At 40.5% G+C, this 22,890-nt stretch overlaps 2 protein-coding genes across 3 annotated transcripts; one reads left to right on the top strand and one right to left on the bottom strand.

Moving 5' to 3' along the window:
* Nucleotides 1-367: 367 nt before the first annotated feature.
* pus10 (pseudouridine synthase 10) lies at nt 368-14,202 on the bottom strand. 2 transcript variants are annotated; one of them, XM_080446752.1, is made up of 18 exons: nt 14,114-14,202; nt 13,006-13,139; nt 12,207-12,512; nt 12,016-12,102; nt 11,160-11,194; nt 10,918-11,032; nt 10,197-10,276; nt 8,478-8,523; nt 6,351-6,415; nt 5,862-5,947; nt 4,927-5,052; nt 4,754-4,810; nt 4,499-4,575; nt 4,177-4,232; nt 3,870-3,987; nt 3,523-3,665; nt 2,720-2,819; nt 368-1,031 (listed from the first exon to the last, which is right to left on the bottom strand). In XM_080446752.1, the coding sequence occupies exons 2-18, from the start codon at nt 13,129-13,131 to the stop codon at nt 993-995; spliced, it is 1,662 nt and encodes a 553-aa protein (XP_080302878.1). In that variant the 5' UTR covers nt 13,132-13,139; nt 14,114-14,202; the 3' UTR covers nt 368-992. The 2 variants fall into 2 exon arrangements, with proteins under 2 accessions (XP_080302878.1, XP_080302877.1); XM_080446751.1 differs by having other exon boundaries at nt 14,043-14,187.
* Nucleotides 14,203-14,672: 470 nt separating this feature from the next.
* cct4 (chaperonin containing TCP1, subunit 4 (delta)) lies at nt 14,673-22,755 on the top strand. The gene is made up of 13 exons (XM_080450224.1): nt 14,673-14,972; nt 15,798-15,850; nt 15,951-16,040; nt 16,380-16,488; nt 16,890-17,154; nt 18,295-18,427; nt 18,782-18,921; nt 19,227-19,323; nt 19,531-19,641; nt 20,221-20,351; nt 20,887-21,121; nt 21,746-21,859; nt 22,582-22,755. The coding sequence occupies exons 1-13, from the start codon at nt 14,861-14,863 to the stop codon at nt 22,597-22,599; spliced, it is 1,608 nt and encodes a 535-aa protein (XP_080306350.1). The 5' UTR covers nt 14,673-14,860; the 3' UTR covers nt 22,600-22,755.
* Nucleotides 22,756-22,890: the final 135 nt, after the last annotated feature.

Below are 22,890 nucleotides of genomic sequence, written 5' to 3' on the forward strand. Positions count from 1 at the left end.
ATGAGCTTGTATATCTGCTATTTTTTAATAACCAAAGTATAAAATAATGGTTAAAGTGGTTAAAATGGTACAATTGTGTTGTGATCGTTCTATAAGAACGTTATTCTTTTCCATAATGGTAGATCCCATTTTGGGGCAAATCTCTCCAGTTACTCATTTGCTACATCACACAATCTGAGGTATGGAACAGTGTCTTTATTTGAATGCATGTACTGTAAAAGACAGAGCTCACATATTATTGTTGAAGAATCATCATCCACAAAATGTCAAAAGGAATGAAAGGTTAAAACAAGGTTCCAATTTAGTCTGTGCATAAATCACAATGAAAACTTAAAACAAAAGATTTAAAAAACAAAATTGCATTCACTTTTCTTCAACAGCATTGATGGTCACTAAATAAGAATAATTGTACATTGGTGCATGACTATGTTCTTTAAGCAGTCTATACAGCATTCACTTTATACAAACACAATTCCATAACGTCTTGTCTTCTAGGGATGGCTCTCCCAAGTGCAAACGTGTGCCGAGCACAATCTTTGTTTCATTAGAAGAGTCAATCACCAAAGATGGTCCTTTAGTTTGGAGGTTTATCAAACTCAATACTTCCATGGCTAACTTAATTTTGAAGGACATTTTCAAGTAAAGACTCATGTTATATAACTTCCAACTATTCATACAAAACATATGCTTCCCTCCCTCTAACCACAGGCATCATCGCCAACAAAACAAAAGTTGGAAATAATTCTCGTGGTATTATCCATCACTTCTATCTTAAGCCGTTATGTGTGTAACTTAAACCTAAGATGTCAACGTTTCAGTATCATGGGGTTTGTATGAGTTTTAGTAGGCGTGGCTCAAATGGATCATCATAGCATCTAACCATGGCATTTCTAGTTAACAGACTCTGCCAGTTATTTAACACTGAATCGTGGACTCTTGAAGACTCCAGATTCATGGAAGTGGTCAGTGGTGTAGTAGTGAGGTAGGCAGGGTCACTCTGGTATAGCGGGTGGCCAGTCCACATCAACAGACTGAGGGGGCAAACACAATAACAGAAATTCAACATTGCATTTTTTTTTATATATATAGAGATATATATATATATATAGATATATAGATATAGATATATAGATATATATAGATATAGAGATATATATAGATATATAGATATAGATATAGATATATAGAGATAGAGATAGAGATAGATAGATAGATAGATAGGGTATAATAATGTGAACTTAACCACTTTCAACCTGATGGCACTATTTTGGGCAGGTCATAATAGGCACACATGTTCAGAAATGAACATAAATAGCTGAGCTACAAGCTCACAATGTGTTGCCCAATGGTGTGCCTTGGGCACAAAGGGCCCTATCTTGTGCGCCGCCTTAACCCTTATCCCTAAACTTTTATGCCATTTTTACCATTCAAATAGTTCAAATAGCTGATCTGCAAGCTCACAACGTGTCGATGTAGATCGGCTAGTCTAACTATTTTCAAATGTTTTTCCAGGTCTAGGAAAACCAGCCCAAAAGAAGCGACTATGGGCCACATGAGCACTTTAACATATACATCAGCTATTTGAAAATAGCAGATCTACAAGCTCACAACGCGTCGCATCTTGCGGGAAATTATAATAAGCAGATCTGGCAACCCTGTGTACCAACTGTTTGATTACAAAAGGGATCCCATGAATTAGTGAAATCTCCGCTCGATTACCCGAAACCACGCTGTCTGCACCGAGACAAACTGGGCAGCTCGCCAAGGGAATACATTATTGATAAAGCAATGAAGTTCACCAATCCAGATAAGTGGACAGAATCTACAAAGTGGAGAATAAAGTGTCTGCAAGGTACTCAATATGATGAGGAAACCTGGAAGGTCTTTGGATGCATGTCACTGCGAATAGAAAAAGGATATGCACACTTGCACAGCGCTCCACTAGAGGTGGTTTTATCTTCTTTTTTTATGTCAATGCATGGGCTCAGTTTTCCTGCATATGCAGCCAAAGGCACCCTCTAGAGGCCATCACACTACACTATTGATAATATACAGCTGAAAGGACATGAAAATGCTGTTCAATTCCCTTTAATCCCATGGGAAAGAAAGTAGTAGATACACACACCAGTTATATTTTAATAAAAGTATAGTGCAAGACTTAAAGGGATAGTTCACCCCAAAAAAATACTTTTTTTTCTATCGATTAGTCACCCCATGGAGACTTTAATTTTTAGACTTTAATATTTTTGTTTTTGTCTCATTCCTAAGCCAATAATTTGATGACAAGCGGACCGGACCGGTAGGCAGCGGTTCCGGTAGGAGACACAAAGGAGACTCTGTGTCTCCTACCGGAACCGCTGCCGGTCATCAAGTTATTGGCTTAGGAATGTGACAAAAACAAAAAATTATCCATGAATTCAAGTCTCCATGGGGTGACTAATCGATAGATACAAAGTCATTTTGGGGGTGAACTATCCCTTTAAGCTGGAGTGGGGAATCATGTTGAAATTAAGGTTATATCCTGTTAAATATGCTCAATACTGAGTGCAAAGTCTAGCTATGGAATCGTCACGGAACAGGATTCTGACCTCTCAGATCTCAGTAGCGAAGAACCAACAAACATGGTCTCGGGAAACCAATAGTTTTCAAGAGCTTTCATTAATTTAAGAGTATTCTTAAAACTGGATATTTAATTAATGTCGAGGTCAGATGGTCTCACCTCAACATCCAGCTCCAGGATGTCTGCGTCCGTCTTCAGTAGCTCACAGAGGTTAGGCTTCGTACGGCCAAAATCCCCATGGACAAACTCCTTGATGTAACTGAGGAGAATCATGGTTACGGAGCAGTCTGTGCACAGCTTTGGCAACGTTAAACAGGCTCATTTTTGCTTACGTTTCTGAGGATAAAATAGTTAATCAAGCATTGTTCTCCAGAGTAGACCAGCCATTTGTAACAAACCCCTTTTCTCCTCCTTAACCCATTAAGACCGGGAACGCATCTGTGTGTCATTTTTAGATTTCTATTCAAAAATCGTGATTTTTTTTTGCAAATCTAGGAATATATATTTTTTTAAAGCTAACATTTGTAAAATATTTAGTTCCAGGAACCCCCAGAAGCAAAGATTTGAGTTACTAATGTCCGCAAAAAAAATAATATATATATATATATATATATATATATATTTTCACACATTTTCATGATTTTTTTAAAAATAGCAGATCTACAAGCTCATAGCGCGGCTATGAGCTTGTATATCTGCTATTTTTGAATAGCCCAAAGAAATCTAAAAATGACACACAGATGCTGCATTCCCGGTCTTAAAGGGTTAAATGTGTGTGTGTGTTCTGTGTAAAATGCACCATCACCATCTCCTGTCGTGAAGATGTAGGAAATGAAGAACAGTGTTTAACTGTATGCATAAACAGTAAATCAGTGTTACAGAAAAGTGTATAACAAAATGTCTTAAACCAAAACCAAAATAAAAGTGTGTGTGTACTGTGTATGCGTGTTATTAAAGGATACGTCCCAGCCTGGGTTTTGAGCCCCAGGTAAAAGTGATGTGGGTCCACAAAGCGGGTGTTCATATTGTGGATCATACGTTTTCGGACTGCCAGCGCCCGGCGATGCAGCACCCTCAGAGGAGTCTTCTGGTCTAATGTCAGTTCCTGACAGACACACACACGAGGCCTAGTTCATACTTAGTCGTATGTATGATCATTGATGGTGTCAAAAAAGAACAAACTAACAACACGTCTTTGTCACACATTGATCATTGCTGGATCAGTTGTGATCCAGATAAGAAGACGTTCTGTATATGTGCATCTATGTAAAGAGCTTCCTGAATGTTGTGTGTCAGGAAACACACTCACTTTGATATCGTCGATAAATGTGATGTCTTCTTTCTGTAGGGGTTTCTGGCTCCAGATGAGAGCTGTGTAGGATTTAGTTTTCTCTTCTTCACCCTCCTTCATATGACCCATGGCGTCTCTTACAACACACAGGTGACACAGGTTTTTTGCTTTTTATTTTTCTTAGACAAGACATTGTAGAAAGACTGGACATTGTGGAGAGATGGGACATTGTGGAGAGATGTTTAACGAGGAGAGAGAGAAGGTGAAGGACTTGCAAAGATATCCAGTCGGGAACCGAACCGTGTGTGTCAGAGAGAATACATACCTGGACACAATCTGTAGATCTCTCACTCTGATTTTGTCTGACGATTTGTTGATGGTCTATGAGGGGAACAAAGTACAGCATGTGTGAGTGAACGCGCGCGCGCGCGCACACACACACACACACACACACACACACACACACACACACACACACACACACACACACACACACACACACACACACACACACACACACACACACACACACACACACACACACACACACACACACACACACACACACACACACACACACACACACACACACACACACACACACACACACACACACACACACACACACACACCTAGTGAGAGAGTACCTCTTGTATCTGTTTTACTTCCTCTTTGGTCAACCTGATTCGATGAGGATTCACCAGCTCCATTGCAAATGGACGACCTGTCGAACGATAGAGTTATTGTTATAATTATAATGCTCAGTGTGAACGGCCCTTAACTGTGCAGTATGTTACCAGTGTATAAATACTGTAAGGAGTTTAGGTTAAAAGATCGTTTGTGAATTTGAGGGTACAACAAACAGCACAAGTAGTACTTTTGTGGGGGGGGGGGGGTCTCACCATTTCCAAGAGTTCGAACATCAACGTCTTCTCTTCCCGATGAGGAGAAGTTGAAGCCTGTACACAAATCAACAGTTTGTTTGATTTTCAACACGTTTTCCATTACAAACACCCTGTGTACTGTGTCTCGGTCACCTGGCATTATTTAGCTGGCCAAATGAATTTGAACCCACCATCTGCTCTGAAAGTGCTAATAAGAGGCTCAGCGATCAGCTCTTCCACTGAAGACTCCATTTTCCTCTCTCCATCAATCACCCATGGTGTCTGAGGCAGGGCGCGACTGAACTTGTTGTACCTCCCTAAATGCCACCACAGACAGACACAGAGACAGAGAGAGAACGAGAGAGAGAACAGAGATGAGAATAGGAAGGACATGATGGAGTGCTTCTCCTAGGCATGTCTGCCAAGGGCCAGACTAGACCACAGTATAGTCTACTTAAATTAACAATAATGGTGAAAAGACATTTAAATTCTGGTTAAAAATAAAAATAAAAAATCCAAAAGCTTTAAAACTTTTTACGGCATACATTTTGTACAGATTTACTACCATGAATATGAACATGAGAAGTGAGAGGACATATTGCAATGCACAATTGTAGCTGACGATAAAAACAAATCTAGAGGTGTGCACAGATGAAATGCAGAACCCTCTAGTGCAGGGGTTCCCAAAGGTTTAAAAAATACATTCTGAATTCATCACTTACGCCTATTTAAAAATAGTGAAATCTACAATCTCTATGTCATGGTTTCTCAAAGTGAGTGCCATGATATTCTCTCTCAAGTTTTCCTTGTGACATACTGTATCTTATGGGGAAAGATTTACACATTTACGTAATTAAATGTCATTTACATGGGTGCCCTGAGCCAAAAAGTTTGAGAACTGCTCCTCTATTTGTTGATTTATTATTATTATTTATTGTAATTCAGGATAAAAGAAACCAAATATTTACTCACAACCCATAACAACGGGTCTCGTGACTTCATGGTGGTTCAACTAATAACACATTATTGTCAAACATATAATAATGCTTTTCTTCTTTTTTCTTGTATACAGAGCATAGACAATGCATCTACTCAACTATGATGACAATATATCATAATATCGTACCAGCCACAAAGACAGATGCATGAACACACTGGATCTCCTGCGTTGTACACTTGGTTGTAGGCTGTGTAGGGGGACATGGGTAGTTTCTAAACAAAAGGAAGACATTTTTAAATTATTTAAAAATACCGTTTCAATTATTAAGTGGCGGACAGTTTAGGGGTGCAACAGTTAATCGAACCAATCGATTTAATTTATTATATATATTTTTTTTTTGCAATTTAGCTCAAACCGTGTCATGATGCAATGCACTATGATATTGTAGATCTGCTATTTTCACGTGACACCAATGTACGACAAAGTACAAAATACAGCTTACATGGTTAAAAAGACTAGTCGATGAAATCGATTATTTAAAACAATCCATCAGAAAAATCTGTTCTCAATTATTCAATTACTCAAATGTAATCAATAGAATAATTACAAAGAATATAATAATAGGCCTAGGCCTGGACCTATAACCTACAACAACCCTCAGCTTGTGACACTTACGCAGTGAACTTGTCTTCACGTATATTGTCCAGGGCTTTGACAACTGCCATCCTCGTGTACATTGACTACAGGGAGATGGGGGGGAAACAATGTAAGCAAAAAGCAGTTTATTCCAAACTAAATGAAATTATTTACTGTGATGCTGTGGCCAAGACACCATACACCTTGAAATGAGAGGAAGGAACGCAGGGAAATTTGTACTTCCATTAGAAGAAATTGTTTACAGCAAAGCGCAAATAAACATGTTAAATTGTAACATGTTTTGTAACATGTGTATTGTAACATGTGTAACATGTGTAACCGTTGCCTGGGGGCTAAGCCCCCAACCTAGTAGAGACCTAGCAACGCGTCTGGGCCACGTCCCAGTGCAAAGCAATTGCTTAAGCCACTGAGGAGAACCAAGCAAGTATGACTGATGACTGACATGACTGACATTTCTAAAATTATATGTAGGATATGTAGGCTGTAGGATAGCACACTAAAGTATGGTAAGGATGCTGCAGTTCAGACATACTGAATACGAACATATAGATTTGTTTGGATATTATGTACTGTATGTCCAAAAGAAACCTTGATCGTTAGATATAAGTATAGTATAATAGTCTAGGTATAGGATTAGATATAAGTATAGTATAATAGGATTAGATATAAGTATAGTATAATAGTCTAGGTATAGGATTTTTTTAATCTAACAGGTTGTTGCTATTAGTTGTACTTTGAGTGCTTAAGTATATTAGTGCTTTAAGCAGTAGGCTGTTGTTAGTTTGTATTAGTTGTATTTGGTATTAGTATTTGTGTTTGAAGCAGTAGTAGGCTTAAAGCAGTTGAGCAGTTAAGCAGGCTAGCTCAATCAAGTGCCTTGCTAAGTGTCTGGGATTTGGCCCATCACATCGCAAGGACTATAAAGGCAGCCCTGGCAGTATTTTCTCCAGTGTGCTTTCAAACTCTGGAGAGACCTGAGCTACTGAACTCATCCTGTGTAGTCTAAGTATAGGATTTTCTTATCTAACAGGTTGCTATTAGTTGTACTTTGAGTGCTTAAGTATATTAGTGCTTTAAGCAGTAGGCTGTTGTTAGTCTGTATTAGTTGTATTTGTATTAGTATTTGTGTTTGAAGCAGTAGGCTTAAAGCAGTTGAGCAGTTAAGCAGGCTAGCCCAATCAAGTGCCTTGCTAAGTGTCTAGGAGAAGGCCTATCACTCCTGGCAGACAATTAGCAATCAGTTGAAGTGGCGTTACCTTAGCCTGGTTCCAGACGAATCTGCCTTTGCAAAATCGCATCGCACTTTAGCCCTCGGCAGATTAGGTCTGGCCCCCCTCCATAGAGATCTCATTTCTCTCCCGCCGAGGTTGTGCGGGACCAACCAGGGCCCAGTATCCAAATGTGGGCGGGCTTATCACCTTATTTGGAGCAATGACGTACAAGGAAGCACTGCTCTGATTGGTTCGTATACAAGGAAGCACTGCTCTGATTGGTTTAGGTCTAACCAATAGAGTCCGTTTGGATCTTTTTGTAACCGCCCCTTGGAAAAAAATCTATCGTTGATAGGGACCAGACTAATATCCACGCAGTGTGTCGTGTGATATTGTCTGGCCACGCGAGGCTAGCGTTACCTTAGTGCTAGGTTAGGCTGGGCAAGACCTGGGATGTTGGTTGTCTAGGAAGTTGACAACCGGAAATGGTTGAATTTGGCGTAAGTACCGCCCAAGGAAATGACGTTGATGCTTTACAATTCTGTTAACATTCTCCGTGAATGAAACGAGTGTTGTGATTGGTCCAAAAATATCGTTTCTGGGGAAACGGAAATTCTATACACTCAGGACTTCCTAGACACTCGCTGCTTTAGGTCGTGACCAGGCTCTTCTCTTCGCAGATGAGTGAGGCTGGCACCGAGGTTAGTGCTAGGTATACTCTTTAGTTAGTTAGTTGCTTGTTTTAGAAGAGAATGCACTTAAGACTTCCGGTGATTAGTAGTTTTCTTGCCTACCTATGTTGAATGCACTTATTGTAAGTCGCTTTGGATAAAAGCGTCTGCTAAATGACCGTAATGTAATGTAATATACAAACATCTAAACAATTTTAGCTGGTACAATATGAAATACATTATCTTCAGTTATTCATCCTTACCTCTTTGTTCTTAGTTGGTCTGAAGGCATCTGGACATGTTGTGGAACTACATGAGAGAGAGGACGGATAGTTGAACCAACATGACATTTCATTAACCTTCATGCAGTGGTGAAAAGATTACCGGTACTCACATTTTGAACTTAGTAAAAGTACCAATACCACAATGAAGAAATACTCTGTTAAAAGTCTGGTATAAAAAAATTACATTAAAAGTACTCATTTTACAGAATGTCCCATTTCACAAGTTTCCAAATGTATAACAATTCTTTGAATGTAGCAGATCTACAAGCTCATAACGCGTTGTGAGCTTGTAGATCGGCCGTTTTCAAATAGCCTAAGTATGCACAGGGCCTAAGTGGTTAATGCATGTTTTGTAATAATAATCAAAATCTACAAAGTAACAAGTAACTTAAGTTTTCAAATAATTGAAGTGGAGTAAAAGTACAACATTTGCCTCTGAGATGTAGTGGAGTAGAAGTAAAAGTATTGGAAAATTGGAAACACTCCAGTAAAGTAAAAATTCCTCAAGTGTACTTAAGTACAGTACTTGAGTAAATGTACTTAGTTACTTTACACCACTGCCTTCACTCACATTCACTTTAGGATTTCAACCTCACACCCGACAACAGAACCATAAATTATCCATTCATCGTCTCTGGCACTTCACACCATATTGTAAGCAAAACCCAGAGATACGTGTTAGATCTAGATTGGCTGGCATTAGGACTTTTGCCCTTAAGGTGCAGTAGGTGATTCTCTTTTGTTAAAATAAGCATCAAACAGCTCTATATTATGATAGTAATCACTGTTACAGTGCAGTGGTTCTCAACCAGTGGTCTGGGGACCACCAGTGGTCCTTGAGGGGGTTCCAGGTGGTCCCCAGCTAAATGATGGAGAGTTGGTAACCAAATGGACCCTTATAGATCTTTAACTCTTGAGCGTAAAATGAAACCAAATGGACCCTTTACGGGTCCATTTGGTTTCATTTTATGCTCTCAAGAGTTACATTATTGTTAAACATCTGCATTTACTTAATTAAAGAATTGTTATTTTGATCAACGTTTGCCTGTTATCTCTCCTATGGTACCACATCATTACAGCATGGAATTGTGGACAAAATCGTATCCAACGACAACAAAATATTTTATGTCTTGGATCTGAGAGGCTAAATCTCATCAAACGGTGGTCCATGGCTCCAACGCCGAATAAATAATGGACCTCGATATGAAAAGGGTTGAAAACCACTGTTATAGTGTATTATTGTTTGTAAAGTAATAGGGAATAATAGAAGTCCGCACACTGTAACTCCCAACACACTGTAGCTCCCAGTCAAGGCTTTATTTGTAGATTAACGTTTTTCGACAGGAGGTCTTCTTCAGAATGTCTGAATTCAAAAGGTCTTCTTAATTCTGAAGAAGACCTTGTGTGGAAACGTTAATCTACAAATAAAGCCTTGACTGGGAGCTTTTTGCAAGTTACAGTGTGCAGACTATTATTTATTTTTTTCATATTAATCCACTGTTGGTCCTGCACCTGCTGTCCAGCAGATGTGTCCGTTTTATTTTGTCTGTAAAGTAATAGTGGTCTCCCCGTCTCTTTAATAAACAGAAAATCAATTTTCAGATGGGTTGCCAAAGAGACAGGGTGCCGGTATTGAACAAATACTCTATAGCAATTATCATATTTGTTTGTCTCTCTCTCTCTACACAGTGAACTTACAGAAAGTGGCAGTCTGTGTCTGTCTCAGGGTGGGTGAAACTGAGGTTGACCTCAAGTGCACTCTGAAAGAACACCATCATCTGTTTCACAAGAGACAAGAGAAATAGAAGGTATGGAGATTATGGACACTGAGAGCAGTACTGTAATGGAGTGAAATATGGGCATCCAAAACATATGCAGCGAGAGCCCTCTTATCAAGCATTTATGTAGATAACAAAGTGTACACTGCACAGACAAAGACAGAGTGACTAATATCCTCTTGCCCAAAATGTATAAATAATAATACAAAATAAAGGGCAGGAGTATGACTTCCTAGTCTCCTTGAAAAAGCTGCTTGCACATGTCCTGCCCATCAATTCCATAGACATATAAAAGGTAGACGCCTCCTCCGACTCTGGGACGTATGTATCGCGGCCGCCATATTAAAGGGGACACGGTTCCAGACTACTGGCCAATCACAGCGCGTCTTTTCCGAGACTTGGCAGAATATGGTTGTATAGAAATACAACGGGATGTTTTTATACAACTAGATTCTGACAAGTCCAGGAAAAGACGAGCTGTGATTGGCCAGGAGTCAGGCCCCCTCTAATATGGCGGCCGCGATACAGGTCGCTCCAATGAACTGCAGCGGCCAATGAGGTATCTAGGTTTCTATATCTACAGTATGATCAATTCAGGCACTCTGTAACATGGTAAATTTCCAGTTCATAGGGTCACGTACCTTTGTGACCATGGTAACGCCTCCAAGTTCCTTGTTGATGTGGTTCTGCACGATCCACTTGAAGGCCTCCTTCACCAGGATGACGTCATCCTGGTCTAGGGTCATCAACTTGGCTCTGTGCAACAGACAACATCAACCAGCAAAAACATTAGACAATTGCTGTCATTTAGAAAAGCAGTTAAAGCACATCTCTTAAATGTACATTACAGTGCAGTTACTGTACTAAGAAAAGATGCTGTTACCTAATTTCCTTCTTCACGTACAGCCAACAGGAATGCTGAGGGATAAAAAGCAACAGGGGCTATAAATGATGCATAATTACATCATTACAACAGTGCCAGAGCACAAAAAAAATAATCACTGTGTTTCTGTCAGTGGAGATTGCAACAAAGCCACAAACAGTGGTAGGGGACACTTTTTTTTAAATAAACACAAACAGGCAGTTTGCAGAAAGACAAAGCATGGGCCTCAATTTAAGCCTGATTTACACTAATGCAATGCATTATTGTTTTTACATTATGCATATGCACAATGCATATCCAATGCAAAAAAAGAAAGTGAGCTTGTAGATCTGCTACTTTCAGACGGGAGTATAAATTAAGCCTTAGGCACCTAGTACATTGTATGTGACAGCGTCACCAGGACAGAACAAGGTATGTGGTATACAGTTCCACACATCTACTAATTTAAGTGCCATAGCTTTGAAATGTATCGTCTCCAAATCTGTGGTGCCACACTAAAGACTGTGTGGCATCACATGCCTGTGACTGACAGCACCTAGGATGATTTTTTTGTAGGAGAACAAGACTAAGGTTCTGGCTCAGAACTGATCACACAAGTTTTATTTGGATGAAAGGAGAATACAAGTCTCCACAAAGTCCAAGTCTTTGGCTCATTTTAAGTAGATCAGCAATGTCACAACACAATGGACTACAATCTGGATTAGAAGAAGTGGGTTGTTCACGTTCAGTTTGGCAACGAGATTTCCACAGACAGAATGCACAGTAGCATGATTTTTTTGATTAACTGAATGCATTGTGTGTTTTCTAAAGGGCTTCTGTCTCTCACACACACACACACACACACACACACACACACCTCTCTGACACGTAGCTGAGCAGGGAGAGAGACAGACAGCATCATGCTGTCACACTCATAGTTTCCCGTCTTCACTGCCTCCACAATCTGCATCAAGAGAAAAAGAATGGTTAACCTCAGATTTCACTGACACATGACGCCGGGGACAAATGCTGAATGTGATGCATGTCCCAAATCCTAACAGAACACACCTTCATGGCATTGGTCTTATCACTGAACTCTGGTAGAATGCCTAGGCATACTGCGCACACACGCGACTCCTTGGCTTTTAGGCTGACTTGGTCTGTTGCCATGGAAATAACATCATCGGAGCCTCCCTCTGGTTTGATGTCGGTCGATGACAGCTTCATTTTTTTACTCGGTGGGTCTTCATCAGTGGGTTCTTCTGGTACCGATGAACCTTCGGCGTCCTTTCCATCCGTGGGTTCTGGTACGGACGCACCTTGGACGTTGTTCGCTGCATCGCTTATGAAAACTTGAAGTTCTTTGACTGTATCCTGAAGGAATTAAAGAAAAATGCCATGCACAAGGAGTGTATTCAATAACTAGACAACACTTTGCATAATGTGGATTTTGATTTCATTTAACAGGTTATTCAATTGGCATACACAAACAGTCTCAACACCGATAAGACTAAAACAGCTTAATTTCCCCAACCCCTTTAATACCATAAAACAGTAAATCGTACACTACTTAGTTGCTCGGGGTCGGCTCTGTCCTTTACTTGGTCCACTCTTCCCCCCCCCCCCCCTGGCCCGTTGTGGTTCAAGGCTCAGGGTTGTGCTTTATCGTTACATCTTGTGCACAGGTACGTAGGAGTAAAACTTATTTTTGTTCAGCTTCCTTCAGACAATGCAGCAGCATAGGTAATTATTGTGGGCTTGCAGATCTGCTATTTTCCAGTGAATGTTCCAACCAGACTAGGGATGTTACTTGATGGTTCAAGTGGTTAACCCCAAATCTCTAGCCTAGCTAACGTTAGTTACCTACCTCATAGGGCTGCTGGTAGGCCCCTGCCGTGCGCACGCAGCAGAATCTGAGCACACAGTGAGCACAGCATCCCGCTGACAGGAGCTTCTTGATGATAGGTTTGTCCTTCTCCTTCAGGGGAAGCATGGTACGACCTGGAATGGTTCAGGACACACAGCATAATATTATGTTTCCTATTGTAACAGTTCTGTAGGTCACAGTGGTTTTCAAAGTGGGGTCCGGGGACCCCCAGGGGTCCTTGAAATTAAAAACATTATGAATCACTGCTACAGAGCCACACTGTTCTCTTATATGGCGGGACCCTGGCATATATTTTCAAATGGGGGTCCGCGGGCTAATATGCATCAATGTGGGGGTCCTTGGCACAAAAAAAGTTGAGAAGTACTGCTGTATGAGTTCTCTGAACCCTAAAGATGTCTGCATTTGATGTCATGAAAGGTGCTATACACATAAATACATAACGTTTATTCTAGTGCCATGGTCTAAAACATTAAAGAGCTCTACAAGGCGACCACAGACTCTGTCCTTGCTGCACACAATGACATTATTAACCTTTAATAATCTTAGTTGGAAAATGTAGGTTTGCCAGCAACACATCATGGATCATCATGAATTGAATACACAAGACCCCCCCCAATGGAAACAAGCCATATAGTGCTTTCTTGGGTTCAGGGTCCTTTTAGGATTGGATTTGTATTAAACTGTACTTTCTGTGCTTTTTTGGCAAACTGTTAATAAAGTATTCAATCAATCAATCAATCAATCAAAAAGACAGTGTTGGTTTAACTGGCTCCATATCGCTGCAAACACAACAATCCACTTTGAAGGTGATAAGTTATATCAACACAATATATCCAACCAAGAATACACACTCCAGTCCAAACTAACTTAAATCATGGTTTATCTGACTGGTTGTTGTGGCTGCTAACGTAGCTAACTTTGAGCATTCATTAATTGATGAATTCAAGAAAACAAGCATAAACTCACACACACACACAAATATATATATATGGAAAGATTAGCTAAATTCAACCCACCAAATACTTCTCCTACGGTCTCAGCCCGAAACAAAACTAATCAAATCAGCCCAGATCAGCTTAGAACTTACCTTTAAATTATTATTATTGTTATTATTTATAACTATAAATGTCTAGTTCTCTCGATCCGCACATGTAACCCCGTGGGCAGATCTCTGGACTACTATTTCTACGTCATCTCCAAGCGCCTTGGAAATTCATAGCTGGGTCCTTTTCAGTGTTGCCAGGTCTGCTCATTATGAGCGACTCTGGGCTTGTTTTTCTTATTTTAGTCTTGCTTCCTAAATGTTGCTTAAAACACAGTGCTTTTCAAACATTCTCTTGTCAACTGTCAAGGACCCCCAAATTAATGTATTTGTCCATGGACCCCCCCCACCATCAGTATTTTGTAACCCCTGTACCAGATAAGTGTTGAAATGTTTTAAATAAAATATTCAAAATGTTTCACTTATTTTCCAAGATTATTTTTTAAATAGCAGATCTACAAGCTCACAACGTGTCGCATCGTGACGGGTTGTGAGCTTGTAGATCTGCTATTTTCAAATATCCGACGCTTGTGGTCGCTTCTTTTTGGCCTTGTTTTCATTCATAGACCTAGTTGCTTATTTCTAATTATCTGGCAACAACGGTCCTTTTCTAAACGTCGCAGCCGGTGTCTCTGGAAGGTTCTGGATTGGAGGCAAGAAGCACACGAATAAATCTGAACCCATCCTTATCCGAACAGAACCGCATCCACACCGGGACCCATCTAATCCTCATAGGAAGTCTTTTGTTCACAATTTACCACAAAAATTAAATAAGGATAACCTGAAGAAGTGATGGCGAACAGAATCCTGAGCGGAGGCAATTTGGGCAAAAACAAAGGAGGGGCGTATGTGGACCGCGATAAGCCGGCGCAGATTAGATTCAGTAACATCTCTGCTGGAAAAGGTAAACATTCTAATAATGTGGCATTCAAGTGTTATTTCTATATGTGTGTGTGTGTGCCCCTAAAGTGCGCGTGTGTGTGTGTTCATGTTCAGTTGCTATTTCCTTGTATCATCCTCCATCCATCACAAGGATGCTAGTAACGGTAGCCATGGCCCAGACTGGGCTTCATGCACTGCAACATGCACATGACTCAACACAATAGAGTAGGAAGTTCCTGCAATGGTACAAACGATCTTTTCTTTTATGAAACCTTAACCCTAATGCATTGCCTACCCTTAACCTAACCCCAGCCCCAACCTTAACTCTAATGCCTAACCCTAACCCCAACCTTAAAAACATTGGACCACAGGACTTTTTGTGTTATCCTTTCAGCCTAATTGTATGACTGTACCCTGTGCTGTTTGCATTTCTGTCTAATAAAGTATTAAATCAATTAAAGCCTAGCCCCAACACTAACCCAAAAACTGCACTGTCAGGCACCTCTGGAAGTGCATCTTCAGGCATCTTCAGGCTTCAGAATTTTGCCTGAGTTGGTAGATCTGTTCTTTTCTTCAAGTGACACCCATCATGAAGACAGGGTATACTGTCAATTATTTAGGCTTTACACTTCCATTCTTTGTTACAAAAGTCATGATACTCACAACACTGTTAAACCGATCATTAGTAGGCTATAAAGGGCCTTTTGTTTATAAAGTAACGCTACTGATGACTCATGTCTTGGTTGCTGTGATTTATTTATTTATTTCATCAGACAGTGTATGAATTTGTACTGACTGGGCGTGGTGCGCTCTGCAGAAGTACTGACTGATGTTTTGTTTTTGACAGCTGTCGCAGATGCCATCAGAACCAGCCTCGGACCCAAGGGCATGGATAAGATGGTCTGTAAACTTGTTTTGGTTTTAACAGTTTAATTTCATGCCCAACTCTCCGGTCATGTGTGCACGTGTCTATAAACTAAACTGGATGTAAATGTTTCAGATCCAGGATGGGAAGGGTGATGTGACCATTACCAATGATGGTGCCACTATCCTGAAACAGATGCAAGTGCTCCACCCTGCAGCTAAGATGGTATGTTTTATCAAACATTAAATACTGTAATGTGATGGTCAGCCCTGAATATAAAAGTTATTTAGTCTTTTATTGCCTGAAGATGGGTCAGGTTCTTAAGTAGAACATTAATATAACATGGCAGGTCAAAATGTATATACTTTAGAAACTATTGCCCTGAAATATAGAAAATACTGCACTTGCATGTATGCAATAATCCCCATCTGTTACTCTAAGCAGGTTTAAAATAAATACTGAAAATGTTACCAGAACGTGGTTGTGAACTTGTGACCATGCCCCGGTGAGATTACTCTCACCAATACCGTTAGGATGCTAATGTGTCTGGGTGTGTGTTTTTAGCTTGTTGAGTTGTCCAAAGCCCAGGACATTGAGGCTGGTGATGGCACAACCTCTGTGGTGGTGATTGCTGGAGCTCTGCTTGATGCGTGTTCCAAACTACTCCAGAAGGGTATGTACTATATGTGCTATCGTATATGCCATACACCAGTGGTTCTCAACCAGTGGTCTGGGGACCACCAGTGGTCCTTGAGGGGGTTCCAGGTGGTCCCCAGCTAAATGATGGAGAGTTGGTAACCAAATGGACCCTTATTAGATCTTTAACTCTTGAGAGCGTAAAATGAAACTAGGGTCCATTTGGGCAGAGCATTTCTTCGGTCTGTATGTAAGGCAAATCTCGGACTGATTTTGCGCCCATTGCCCATCCTGGTTTGTAATTGAATGTTCTCTTCATCCACCGACCAGGTATTAACCCAACCATCAACTTGTAATTGAATGTTCTCTTCATCCACCGACCAGGTATTAACCCAACCATCAACTTGTAAATTAATGTTCTCTTCATCCCTCGGCCAGGTATCCACCCAACCACCATCTCGGAGTCCTTCCAGAAGGCCGTGGACAAGGCTGTGGAGATCCTGACAGACATGAGCACACCGGTGCTGCTCAGTGACCGTGAGACGCTGCTCAACAGCGCCACCACCTCTCTGTGCTCCAAGGTGGTGTCCCAGTATTCCAGCCTGCTGGCGCCCATGAGTGTGGACGCCGTGATGAGGGTTATAGACCCGGCCACGGCCACTGGCGTGGACCTGCATGACATCCACATTGTCAAGAAGCTCGGGTAAGAAGGCCATAACTTCAGCATCAAATCATGGGAACGGAGTGGATCTCTGACCTAATGTGGCCGGCCTGCAACGTCATTTGCCTATGATGTTATGACTTAAAATTTTAGCAAGGTTTCAGCCCGATCTTGTCAATAGAAAAATTCCATTGTCCAGATCTGTAGGTGGCACACTAGAGTAACTGAAACATTTCTCCGACAGAGACCTTTTTACCTCAAAGTTCCAAACCACTCCAACTCTGAACAATCCAATACAATCTCAATAAGTGATGAATTTCTCCACCAGTCACAAACTATCAATATAATGTTGAGATGTGTAGCTACTAGCTAGGTAATTAGACTGGATGTGTCCAGCAGTGACCTTCTTTGGCTATGTTCACACTGGCAGCCCAAATCAGATTTTTGGCTTGTCAAGATTGGAATCCCATTAGTTTGATCAAGTCTGAACAAAAAACACACACATGAAAACTGAACCACATTCTTAGGTGTTTTGAAATGCATCTCGGTCTGGACACTCAGGATACTGAAGTCTCGTTTATACTTCGTCGTGCCATGGTGTTGCTCAGTGCTCACTGAAAAGGCTGATCTTCAAGTTCACGTGTTCCGATGCGTGAGCAGCGTTACTCATGCCTACAGTATCACTCATTATCACAGCAACCAGTATAGATGGGTCGACGATGTTTAAATACCCCTGGCCGATCTGATCACTTCCAAATATCGGTGTGGACAGTCAGTCCTAGAGATCAGAATTAACTTAATTGTCACATCACAGGTTTACAAGTGTAAAGATGTGGAAGAAATTCAGTTTCTCAGGAACAGTGGGGGGGAGAGAGAGAGAGGGAGGAAGAGAAATAAAGAAACGGGTCAAAAGAAAGGGGGAAAAAACCATCAAAGATGTATGTACATTTATACAAGTAGCATAAAAAGTAGCAGATATGTACATGATACATGAGGTTAGACATAATATGGTGCAGGTTAAAAAATATGGCAGCAGGTGCCGTACATGAGGACATAGAGCACTATAACGTCGACAGATATTACATTTTGAAGTTACTATTTATAATAGAGACACAGGCCATCCACATGGCTTATTAAACCACAGAGTTTTCCCAGTGCTAACCAAGTACTCTCTGTGTGCAGTGGGACCATTGATGACTGTGAGCTGGTTGATGGTTTGGTGCTGACTCAGAGGGTGGTCAACACCGGTATTACCCGCGTGGAGAAGGCAAAGATCGGCCTGATCCAGTTCTGCCTGTCCCCTCCCAAAACGGACGTGAGTCAACCAACTAATACACTTGAATTTTAGGCCGTATTATTGTGGTGTATTTGTCACCTCTATTAACCCATTAAGACCGGGAACGCATCTGTGTCATTTTAGATTTATTTGGCTATTCAAAAATAGCAGATATACAAGCTCATAGCACGGCACCGAGTTATGAGCCTGTAACATTTTTGCAAATCTTTGAATATATATATATAAATATTTTAAGCGAACATTTGTAACTAAAATCTTTGCTTCTGGGGGTCCCTGGAACAAAATATTTTATGATGGGGGTCCGTGGCCTATTTGTGGCCTTTTTTTTTTCTTTCCTTGAACTCCTGTGTGTTTTCCCACTGGTGTGTGCAGATGGACAACCAGATTGTAGTGTCAGACTATGCCCAGATGGACCGTGTGCTGAGAGAGGAGCGTGCCTACATCCTCAACCTGATCAAACAGATTAAGAAGGCAGGCTGCAATGTCCTGCTCATCCAGAAATCTATCCTCAGGTACATCATTAGAATTTCTATTTTTTGATGGCCATATAAGATTTATGATCAGAATTTAGTTTCATCTTACAGTGAATGTTGAAAGTCTCATACACAGTCACAGAATCGGCTTCATTGTCACATCACAGGTTTACAGAAGTAAAAAAGTGTGTTAAATTTGTTTTTGTGCAACTATAGTTTTTGTTATTTCCAAAATTAATGTGCACTATTATATAATGCACACAAACTAAATGTAATTTTGACCTGGTTAACATTTTAAAGAAGTATTAAAAGGCTTGACATTGATACCAAACCTCATCCTACAGAGATGCTATGAGTGATCTGGCTCTGCATTTCCTCAACAAAATGAAGATCATGGTCATCAAGGAGATTGAGAGGGAAGAAATTGAATTCATCTGCAAGGTAAGATGCTAACTTTCAGTCTTGTGAAAATGTGGTTGGTTTTATTTCACAGCCACCTAACTTTAGCCATGTTTTATCCCACTGTGCTGGTTAAATATACACATACTGTAGTGATTTTTGAAATTTGCTGCATTAAATACCACTAAGACATTTCTCATAGTGTATGAGTGAAGTGACTGACTCTCTGATCCTGCCCCCTGTTCTTAGACCATTGGTACCAAGCCCATTGCCCATATCGACCATTTCACACCAGAGATGTTGGGCACAGCTGAGTTGGTAGAAGAGGTCAATCTGGACGGCTCTGGCAAGCTGGTCAAGGTATGCTGGAGCTTTATTCTCAAAGTGCTAATGATGATCCTACGCATAGTATGGAATAACGCTGAGATGCTTAGTTGTAATGCAAAATAATATTTTATTCCAACTTTTTTATATTCAATATTAATGACTGTTTTAAGTGCTAATTTGTACCCATATCCAGTACCATGTAGGCCTGTCACAATTATTACATAATCGTCTAATCGCAATTATTTGAGATAAACGCAATTCTTTTTGTCACACATTTTCAAATATTAAAAAAGCGTGAATAGCAGATCTACAAGTTTACAATGCGTCACTTTGTGATGCGTTGTAAGCTTGTAGATCTGCTATTTTTACATGCATAAAATTAAATATGTCAATTTCTTTGCATATTTTAGTTATTTATCATATCTGCCCTGTGCAATTTTTGATTACGAAGCCTAAAAGGCTTCATAATGTTCCAATGTTCAATGCCAAACACACAATTAAATCGTTAATCGCAATTATTTGAGTGACAATTACTCGTCAACTTAAATTTGTAATCGTGACAGCCCTAGTACCATCATGGTGGTTGACTTCTCTGACGTGTTGTCTGTGCAGATCACAGGCGTTGCCAATCCTGGTAAGACCGTAAGCATCGTGGTGCGCGGCTCCAACAAGCTGGTGATCGAGGAGGCTGAACGCTCCATCCACGATGCGCTGTGCGTCATTCGCTGCCTGGTCAAGAAGAGGTATATTACCCAAACATCTCCTTTCTGGGTTAGCAACTAACTACCAGATTGAACCCATTAAGACCTGAAGCCGATTCTACAAATGTCCTCTAAATCCAACAGTATTCTGAAAAAACGTATGTTTCTATATCAGTGGTGCTCAAACCTTTTCATGTCAAGGACCCTCAAAATGATATGTATTTGGCCGCCGACCCCATCTCAAAATATTTTGTTCCAGGGGCAGGGACCCCCAGAAGCAAAGATTTTAGTAAAAAAAATCGCTTTAAAAGAATATATATATATATATATATATATATATATATATATATATATTCAAAGATTTGCACACATTTTCACGATTTTATAAAAAAAATAGCAGATCTACAAGCTCGTATATCTGCTATTTTTGAATAGCCAAAGTGTAAAATAATGGCTATAGCTAAAATCATAAAATGACACAGATGCATTCCAGGTCTTAATGGGTTAAGATTTGAATCTCGTGACGTTTAATTCGACATTCCCTTTTTTAATCTGCTCCCCGTCTGTCCCTCATCAGGTATCTTATCGCCGGTGGTGGGGCCCCAGAGATCGAGCTGGCGTTGCGGCTGGCAGAGTACTCCCGCACCCTGTCAGGCATGGAGGCGTACTGCGTGCGCGCCTACGCCGACGCCCTGGAGGTGATCCCCTCCACGCTGGCAGAGAACGCCGGGCTGAACCCCATCTCTACCGTCACGGAGCTCCGCAACAGGCACGCCAAGGGCGAGATTACCGCTGGCATCAATGTCCGCAAGGTGGGTTTGGTTGCCTCGCTGTTTATGAAAGATGAGGTTACTTTTTCATCCATGCTAAGTTGAAAAGTAGTTGAAAAAGTAGTAAAAGAGTCAAGGGTTATAGACATATGCCGAGAGAAGAAAAGTACAAAAGTTGTGGTGTAGCGAAAGTTGAAAAGCCTTCATTAAAATGTTGAACTCTTGAAAACATTTCAAGAGTTCAATCAGTTTAAAAATCATTAAACTGTTGAAATCCATCTATCCATCCATTTTTTAAAGTTTTATTTAGTTCTTAAGCCATGTACAGAGTTGGTCACTACAAACGGCACAAAAACAACAGCTGGACCGAAAAGGTGTAGTCTGAAGCCGTAGCTTATAATGGCACCCTTTTTACCATATATTATACATAAAACTGAAACCATGGCAAAACATCGATACAAAAGACAAAGGTTTGGAAGTTTCCATCCATCCCCACCTCCCTCCTAAATGTGCAATAAATTCTGTTCTGAGGAGTAGACATTTTCCACATGCCCATTTAGTGGTCATTCAGTGTCCCTTTTTTGTCACTCTTGAAGTTTGTTCTCTTGCAATGAAAATCCATATCTCTATAAGGATATGGTAATGAACTCCTTTGTGTTCTCACAGGGCGGTATCTCCAACATCCTGGAGGAGCTGGTAGTTCAGCCTCTGCTTGTGTCCCTCAGTTGCCTGACTCTGTCCACTGAGACGGTTCGCAGCATCCTCAAGATTGACGATGTGGTAAGAGACCGCCACCACCTGAAACTGATCTAAAAGTTGTAAATGTTGTGCAAAAGTGGTCGAACTGCAATTTGAATTGATGTTAAGAAGAACAATGTTGAAAGAAACCATGATAACAAAACCATGATAAAGCACACAAAAGTAACCTTAAAACACAATGGAACAGCATGGAAACTTCAAAGAAGTATGTTTTATTTATATATTTATTTATTATATACTTTTTTTATCCCCACATAGTCTCACATAGGCAGGCGATCAGAGATCTCCATCTACTGATACGTCGCAGACATCTAAATTCCATGTAGGGGCTTGAACAGCAGACAGCGGCCACTAACAAACTTACGGCCACTGCTTTGAAAGCCAATCGTATCACCATCCCAATGTGAAGGACCATTATAAAGTATTTGCATTGGTTTCGCGATGCTGTTACTTTTCTTCATCTCCAAATTGCTGCCACCCAGTTTTAGTCCATTCATTGAATTTAGATGTCACCATCTCAGTAGGCGAAGATCTCTTATCACCTGGCGAGACAGCCAATGTCAAGTTGCAGTTCCATGTACAGTAGAAAATGTTTTACAGCACCTATAGAGATAGAGTTCCAAATATGCTATCTATCACTAAAGGTACTCTTGAACTGCAAAGTGGGAGATGTGTCTTTTTTACAGAACTGTGTTTGTTGTGTAATTTTGTACTGAAAAGCTGCTTTCTGTCCTGTCTTGCAGGTGAACACTCGGAATTAAGAAGTCCTGTTTACATCCAGTTCTGTCATTATTGCTGTTGGCACCACAAAGGATAATTGGACTGTGTTTGCTTAGATCTGTATGTCCGGATGTCCTCTGTTGTTGTTTAATGCGTTGCATCATTTAATAAAAAATCCCCCGTTTTTTTTGACACTCCAGCTCCTTCCTGTGTGATTTCCTTGTTTGATTTCTGGACCAGGGACCAGGGTATGAGCTGCGCCTGATAAGTAGAATTTGAGAAAACATTTCAAATGAATGAGATTAGCTTTGCAATTAATTATTTAATTTGGA

Source organism: Gymnoscopelus braueri, assembly GCF_963280865.1.
Source record: "Gymnoscopelus braueri genome assembly, chromosome: 2".
Taxonomy (NCBI): domain Eukaryota; kingdom Metazoa; phylum Chordata; class Actinopteri; order Myctophiformes; family Myctophidae; genus Gymnoscopelus; species Gymnoscopelus braueri.

Coding starts and splice junctions, on each gene's coding strand:
- pus10 (XM_080446752.1), bottom strand. CDS start 13,131: ATGCTTCCCCTGAAGGAGAAGGACAAACCTATCATCAAGAAGCTCCTG. Junction 11,195..12,015: donor CTCAGCTACGTGTCAGAGAG/GTGTGTGTGTGT, acceptor TTTATCCCTCAG/CATTCCTGTTGGCTGTACGT. Junction 1,032..2,719: donor TCCTGGAGCTGGATGTTGAG/GTGAGACCATCT, acceptor TTGCCCCCTCAG/TCTGTTGATGTGGACTGGCC.
- cct4 (XM_080450224.1), top strand. CDS start 14,861: ATGGCGAACAGAATCCTGAGCGGAGGCAATTTGGGCAAAAACAAAGGA. Junction 14,973..15,797: donor TAACATCTCTGCTGGAAAAG/GTAAACATTCTA, acceptor TGTTTTTGACAG/CTGTCGCAGATGCCATCAGA. Junction 16,489..16,889: donor TTCCAAACTACTCCAGAAGG/GTATGTACTATA, acceptor TCCCTCGGCCAG/GTATCCACCCAACCACCATC.